Source organism: Fonticula alba, assembly GCF_000388065.1.
Source record: "Fonticula alba strain ATCC 38817 unplaced genomic scaffold supercont2.15, whole genome shotgun sequence".
Classification (NCBI taxonomy): domain Eukaryota; order Rotosphaerida; family Fonticulaceae; genus Fonticula; species Fonticula alba.
The window spans coordinates 11964-19007 of record NW_009242985.1 but is presented as its reverse complement, the minus strand read 5'-3'; the positions used below and the strand labels follow the sequence as shown (position 1 = coordinate 19007).

Here is a 7044-nt window from a genome sequence, read left to right as displayed (position 1 = left end):
GGGGGGGGGCCACACAGTGTCGAGGTCCTGGCCAAGGGGCGGGGGAGGAGGCATGGACGAAGGATGGGCCCCTGGAATGGGCGATGGCAGGCGGGGAGGCGTCCTGTGTGCGTCAGGGGCCGGCAACGGTGCCCGGCTTGCGGGCTGCGTGCCCCCGTGCCAGGGCAGCGCCACGGCCAGGGCGGGAGGCGTGCCGGCTCTCGGGCGGGCGGACGGCCGCAAGATGGGCACCGCGCGGCGGAGGGGCCGGGCGCGCCGGGTCCGGGGCTTCCGGGCGCCCGCGAGGCGGGGTTGCATGTGTGGGGGCGAGCCGCGATGCGGTCGCGGCCGGCGGCGCCACAGCCGCGGCCAGTTGAGCAGACGGCGGGCGCCCCGCCCCGCGGCGCACGAAGCCCAGGCGCCGGCGGTGTAGTGCCAGGCAGACAGCAGCCCGGGTGGCGGGCGGACGCCCGGGGGCCGGGTTCCAAGTGGGCGCGGTTGTGCGGCTCGATGGGTATTCCCATGCGGGGGCGCGGCTGCCCATATGGGGGCGAGGAGCCCCCCTCACGCGGCTGCCGGCCGGCGGCTGGCGTCTTTGGTCCGGCGGTCGGGGGGCCAGCCCGAGCAGGAGCCAGGCAAGCATGGGGGGAGGGGAGGCCCGGCTTGCGGGGCCGGCGGGCCCCGGTGCATGCGCCCGGCCCGGGCGCGCGTCCAAAAAAAAGCAGAGAGGTCGAGCCGAGAATCGAACTCGGATTGACAGATTCAGAGTCTGCCGTGATAACCATTACACCACTCAACCGGCGGACGGCGGTGCCCGCGCGCCGGGGCTTTAAATGGCGGTGTTTTTGGAGCCGGGAAGAGGCGCGGCCCGCCGGCCGGGCGTCCAAAAGGAATTTCCCATACCGGGACTCGAACCCGGGTCTCGTGGGTGAGAGCCACGTATCCTAACCACCTAGACTATATGGGAGGCGTGAGGGCCAAAGGAGGGCCGGGTGTTTTTGTTCCCCTGCCGAGGGGCCTCGGCCCGGGCACGCGCCCTCGGGACGCCCACACCCGAGGGCGCTCTCGGGGGCCCCTGTGTCGAAGGGGGTGCCCGGCGCCAGGGGCGGCCGCATGCACCCGGAGGACACCACCCGAGAAGGGCCGGGGGCCGGCTCGAGCCGGGCCGCAGCATGTGTCATCGGGCGCCAGGTCGGGGTATTCTTCTTTGGACGACGGCCGGCGGGCGGTGCAGGGCCACCGGGACACTGGGGGGAGACCTCCCTTGGTGGCGTCTCGACGGGAGGCGGCAAGGGGGCTGCCACATGCGCCGGAGGGGGCCTTGCAAGCATGTGCGCCTTGCCGGCTCCGGCCAGGTGGGCTGCATCTTGTGGGGAGCATGGCGTGATGGCGAGGCGGCTGCGGGGGCGGCGGCCCGGCGAAGAGGTGGCCCAGTCCGTGCGGCGAGGGCCTCGGGCGGGGAGGTGGAGCCGGCGAGGTGTCCTGGTTATGCGTGAAGATGGAAGGCCGGGCGCCTTGACCCGGCCGAGGCGGCCACAGGGTGGGGCGAGCAAAAATGCACGGCCATGGGGCGCACGCACGGACAGACGCACGCACATGCCGTCCGATGGGGCTGGGGGAAAGAGCGTGGGCGTGGCCCTGCGGGACACCGCCGTGGCTCGGGCAGAGGGGCCACCGAAGGCCGAAAGGGCCGAGTGCACTGCTCCAGGGCGGCGAGCAGTCTCCCCGGGCTGGAGGGGGGGGGGGGGGGGGACATTCGTCGGCCCGATGGGGCCGCCTCGAGGGACGGGCCGGGGCGGCGAATCAAAGCCCCCGCGACCGGGTGCCAGCTCGCGGCCCCGGAGCTTGCCCGCGAGCTGCGAGGTGGCTTTGGTGTCACGGGGCTCGGCCCCGCCGCCGGCCCCCACACGCCCAGGGAGCGTCCCCCACCGAGGGGGGGCTGGCCGGGGCCGCTGGGCCGCGGCACGCGGCATGGTCGACTTCCAACCTTGTAGGCGTGGCAGGCCCCCGGGGCCCCGGCCTGCCGCGCGCAGGGGCTTGCCCCGGGGCACGTACCGCCGGCGGGCCCGGTCGGGAGGGTGGACGTCCTGCGGGGGAGGGGGGACCGTGACCGGAGGTGCGCCACGGGTGCCGGGGCTCTGGGCATCCAATGCATGGGGCGGGGCGGCCGGGGCGGCCGGAGCGCGACCCGAGCCCCGCTCAAGGCGGACAGCCGACCGAGAAGCCACCGGGCAAGGGCCAGTGGACCCGGGCAGTGGGGCGAAAAGGGCGCGAGACCCAAGGCCATTCGCTGCTGGCTCGCGCCAAGATCCCCACCCGGCGATGTCCACGCCCACGGTCACCTTGCGGGGGGAAGGGGGCGGGGGGGGGGGGGCAAGGGGACAGGCTGCATGGGCCTTCGGCGAGGAGGCACCGCCTCGGATGGAATGGACTCCGACCGTGGGCACGGGCCATCGGTCGCCCGGTGTTCGCATGCTTGGGTCCTCGGGTCGCCGCCGTCCGAGGCGCGCTCTCGGCGGCCGGGCGGACCTTGACCCGGGGGCCGGGTGGCCCTCGTAGAAGGCCCCCAGTGCCGAAAGGACACACCGTGTGTCATGGAGCCACGAGTCACTCGAGGCGGGCTGCCTTTTGTCGTGCTCACGACCGACCTGCGGGGCGGGTGGCGTTTCGAATCGAGGGCCGGGGGAGGGGCGGGGCCTCCGGTGACCTGGGAACCGGGGCGTCGGAACACAATAACCCACGCACACACGCACAAGAGGGCGGGAGAGGGCCCAAGGGCGATATGGGGGCGGAGGGGCCCGGGAACCGGCCGCACCATGTGCTGCGAAGGGCGCGACGCGGGGATGCCCGCGAGACGCCCTGCCTCGGCCTGGTGGCTGGAGCGCGGCCAGGCAGCGTCTGCCCGAGCGGGAGGAGGCCAGACACACCCTCCGCTCGCCGTCCCCCTGCCGACCATCCAATGGGCCAGGAGGTGGAGGACATGGCAGCCATCAGCCTCGGCACATGGGTCTGGGTGGGGGGGGGGGGGGGGGGGGGGGAAATGGCTGGCTCTCCCCTGACCAAGGGAGCGCCATGGCCGGCGCATTGCTGGCTGCTTTGCCCCGCGGCGGCCCATGTTGGGCACCGCCGGGGTGCGCTCTTCGCGTGGCTCCTCCGGGCTTTTTTCCCTCCCTCTCGCCGGTCGTGGGTGTGCGTATGTCTTTCCCAGGGTGTGGGACCGATGGACCCGGCGCGGCCATGCATGGCGGCCTCCTCCTGCCTGGCCCATTGCCCGACTGCCCCGAGCCATTCCTCCTCGGTCTGCTGTGCGCGAGCCTGCATGTGCGCGTGGACCCCGCCGCATGCCGGCCGAGCTGGCCCGGGTGGCGGGACCGGGCAGCGACCGGGCCCCGGCCCAGGGCGAAGCGCTGGACAGGCGCCGGCTGCGGTGCGCCGGCTGCCGGCTCGCGGCCAGCCCATGCTCGGCATTTGCTCCCCCCCCCCGCCCCCCGCGACGCGGGGAGCAGGAGGTCATTCGTGGACATGGCCGGATCTCCCAGTGCGTCTCCCTCGGCTTACTGGGGGGGGGGGGCGGATTCGCCTGCGACAGCCGGGGACCTGTTTGTCGCCTGGGCCCCCTCGTTGGATCGCCGACTCGCTCGCTCGGCCTGCCTGTGCATGTGCCTGGGGGTCGGCGCGCGGCGGCGCGGGGGCAGCATGAGCCTGACCGGCTCGGGCGCAGCCGGCCGGCCTGCCCTGCTGCGCGGCGTGCCCCGCGGCGGCTCCTTGGTCCGGCGAAATGCGGGCGAGCACGCGCGCGAGGGCCCCCTGCCAAGCGGGCGCCCCTCCCCGCATGAGCATCGGGGCCACGTCGGCCGCGGCCCGGGTCCTGTGAGGGACCCCGGGTATGCGGCGACAGGAGCACCCTCCACGACTGGGAGCAGGGGCAAGGCCATGTGTGCCGGTGGAACGACGAGCAAGGAAGGAAAGGAAGCCAGGGGGGGGGGGTTGCGGCGGCTTTCGGGCGCGTTGCCCGGTCTTCGCACATGCCGCAGGCGGCCATGGGTCATGTTGGGCACGCGCGGGCGCGCACGCACTGGCTGCCAGTGGGCCGGGCCGCCCCCTGGACAGAACAGGGGGAAGCGGGGGGGGGGGGGGGGGGGCATGCGGCCCGCATGTAAGGGCCGGCCGGAGGGCCCCGGGAGAAAGCCCGCACCGTCGGACTGCGCTGCCGCGCCGGGGGAAAAAGGCAACGCAACGCGCGGCACCGGCGGGGGAGGGGGCGCCCCGTTGTCGCGACTCCCACTCGCCCCCAAGCCGCGTGCGTTCGCTGTCGGGCAGGAGCGGGACAGTGCGTCGTGGGCAAGGGCTGCCATGGGCGTCCAATCATCGGGGGGGCCCATGCGCTCGGGCAGCACCCGGGCCGCCATCCATCGTGGCAGGGCCGCCACCGGCCCATCCCCGGGCCAGCGAGTGAGGCTCGACACAGGGCTGCCCGTGAGGCTGGCCGCCTGTGGTCAGTGTGACCTCCGGGCATGGAAGGCGGGGGGCGGGGGCATACCGGCCAGGGCGGCTCACGGTCGCCGGCCGCTCGGCTGGGGGGAGGCCCATTTGGCGGCAAGCGAAAGGGACCGAGCTGCGGATGTCGGAAAGGGGACCGAGAGGCGGCCTCGGGCAAATGGCTGCCCCAGTGGGCTGGTGCTGCTGGCGCCCGGCCTCGTGCGCCCTTCGACGGGCAGCCGCCAAGGCCCTCGCTCCCGGGGGAGGGGCTCCCACAGGGAGTGAGCCCCCCCCCCCCCCCCCTCGTCGAATGTCCGGCCGGTTGGGAAGTCTCGCGGTCTGTCGTGGCGGGTGTCTTTCCTGGCCGAAATGCAGTGAGGGGCTCCCGCCGCAGGACCGGGCAGCGCGTGCGCAAGCAGCGATGTGTCCATGTCCACAAAGGGGGGGATGCGATGGGCAACAAGGCAGAGGCATCGGGCTCAGGGGGCGAGGCCTGCCCGGCCGAACGCATCCCGGGCCGCGACATTGGCCGAGCGCTGGCGATTGTGTGCGTGTGCCACATGGCTGGCCACGAACGGGGGGGCAATGGATCGGCACCCCTGCGCCGTGGAGATGCGGGTTATCATGGGGAAGCACCGCCCGCAGGACTCCACCATGGGCGGCCCTGACCCGGGTGGCAAGTGTGTTTGTTGGCCGCGCGAGGTGCCCCCCCCCCCGCACCAGCCAGGGCCGAGCCCGACAGATGGCGCTATCTGGCCGTCCCCCTCCGGCCGGAGGGGCGCGCGCGAGTGGTGGCCGAGGTTGGGCGGGGTCCCCCCCCCCCCCCCTGGCGGCGGCCGCGGCCAAGCAAGAGCGCCCTTCCGATCCGAACGTCCGGCCAGCTGAGCGCTCTCCATCTTGGTGTCCTTAGTTCCCCCTCCTGCCTCTCTCCCTCTCGCGCCCATTCTTTTCCTTGGCCCCTTCCACCAGTGATGCTGGCGTCGGGGGTGAGCAGGCGAGCCCGGCGTGTGTGGGGCTCGCTGGCATGGGCGCGGTGGCGGCCCGGCGAGGCTGTCCTCTCCTTGGGCCCGACACGCCGGCCCCCCCCTTCCGGAGCCCGGCGGCCCCGATGACAAAGCACATGCATGTGATTGCGGCCGAGGTTCCAATGCCCATGGGGATGACGCTGCCGCATGTGCGGGAGTTCGCCTCGCTCGCCAGCGGCACGATCACCGGAGGTGGCTGGGGTTGTCGCGGCGGCCGGGGCGGCACATGAGCTTTACGATGCCGAGTGTGCCGGGGCGCGGCTCTGCCGGGCCATCGAGGCCGGGGAGGAGCCCCTGCCGCAGGGATCCGACGATGTGGCGGACTTCCGGCTGTTCCGGCGGCTTGCCGGGCCCCCTCGGGCAAGTGGCCCCCTGGTGGAGCTCGGGCTTGCTGGTCGGCTGCTGGGGCTGGGCCGGGCATCGGGGCAAAGTCCGCTGACGCATCGTGGCCGGGAGGTTGGCATTGCGCCGGCCCGGCGATCGCGGCATGCGCCCCTGGTGACGGGGCCGGGCCCGGGGCATGCGGGCTTCGAGGATCTGATGGACCGGGCCCGGCGGGGTCCGCCGGTGCTGGCGCGGCTGGTGCGCCTGCCGGCGAGGCAAGGGGGAAGCACTGCCGGAGATCCTGGCCAAGCCAGCGCGGGAACGGGGCATGTGCATCGGCCGGCTGGGGCACCTGCTGACCGTGGATCCTCCCCTGTCAAGAGTGACCATGGCCATGCTGCCTTCGAGCAACGTGCCGATCCTGGCGAAGGCCGGCCCCGGGGCCCCTCCCCCGGGGGTCAAGGACGCGCTGCTGCCCGAGCCGTGGGTCGCAAGGATGGAGGCACTGCGAGCTGCATCGGTGGCAGGGGGTGCAGATGGTGCCGGTGCCCCTGGTGGCGATGATCCGCACATTGACCGGCGTGTCTTGTGACCTGCTCATCCGGCACGGCCCGGTCCAATGCCCGGAGTACATGATCCATCTGCGGGGGGCGTGGCCGGCAGAGAGGGCGGCCCACGTGCGAGGGCCGTTGCAAGAACGCCGGCACAGTCTCCGGGACATCGGCAGGCAGTTGGCGATACCGGCCGGTGGACTTCGCTGGCGCATCAGGCACCATGGCCCGGGGGTGGCGCGCTGTCCCCCAGTCGGCCGGGGTGACGCAGCTGGCCCCGCTGTCGAAGGATCCCGGGAGGTTGAGGCTGGCCACGGTACATGCGGCGCTTCTTGCCGGCCACTTCGCCGGCGCACCGGACCCCGGCCGATGGGTCTCTGGACAACCTGGCGACGGATCCTCGGCTGCCATGCGCCAATTCCCAGGCGCGCAGGTCGGGCTCCGGGACGGACTTGCGGTCGCTGGCGCCGATGTCGAGTCGGGACCTGGAACCCGGGGCCCGGCTGGCGTGCGGCCCATGCTGGCAAAGATGGAAATAGGTGAATACTTGGGCATGTCCTTGAGTGGAGCTTTCGAGCAGACAGTGTGTCCCTTCGGATGGCCAGAGGGCGCTTGGGATTCGCGACGGTCATGCCGGAAGTACGCCCTGGCCGATGAGGACATTCGGCGGCTGCGGCGGCTGGCGA

General features: G+C 73.4%; 2 protein-coding genes and 2 non-coding genes across 4 annotated transcripts; 1 reads left to right on the top strand and 3 right to left on the bottom strand.

Moving 5' to 3' along the window:
• Nucleotides 1-706: 706 nt before the first annotated feature.
• On the bottom strand, nucleotides 707-778 carry H696_05864. Its single transcript has one exon. It is a non-coding gene; the product is annotated as a tRNA-Gln (tRNA).
• Nucleotides 779-873: 95 nt separating this feature from the next.
• Nucleotides 874-946, bottom strand: H696_05863. The gene has a single exon. It is a non-coding gene; the product is annotated as a tRNA-Glu (tRNA).
• A 4684-nt stretch (nucleotides 947-5630) lies between these two features.
• Nucleotides 5631-6399, top strand: H696_05862 (hypothetical protein; the record flags this gene model as incomplete). Its single annotated transcript, XM_009499661.1, has 2 exons — nucleotides 5631-6065; nucleotides 6238-6399. 2 exons carry the CDS (start codon nucleotides 5631-5633, stop codon nucleotides 6397-6399), a joined length of 597 nt encoding a protein of 198 aa, XP_009497936.1.
• Nucleotides 6400-6572: 173 nt separating this feature from the next.
• H696_05861 (hypothetical protein) lies at nucleotides 6573-6990 on the bottom strand (the record flags this gene model as incomplete). Its single annotated transcript, XM_009499660.1, has 2 exons — nucleotides 6573-6878; nucleotides 6985-6990. The coding sequence occupies 2 exons, from the start codon at nucleotides 6988-6990 to the stop codon at nucleotides 6573-6575; spliced, it is 312 nt and encodes a 103-aa protein (XP_009497935.1).
• Nucleotides 6991-7044: the final 54 nt, after the last annotated feature.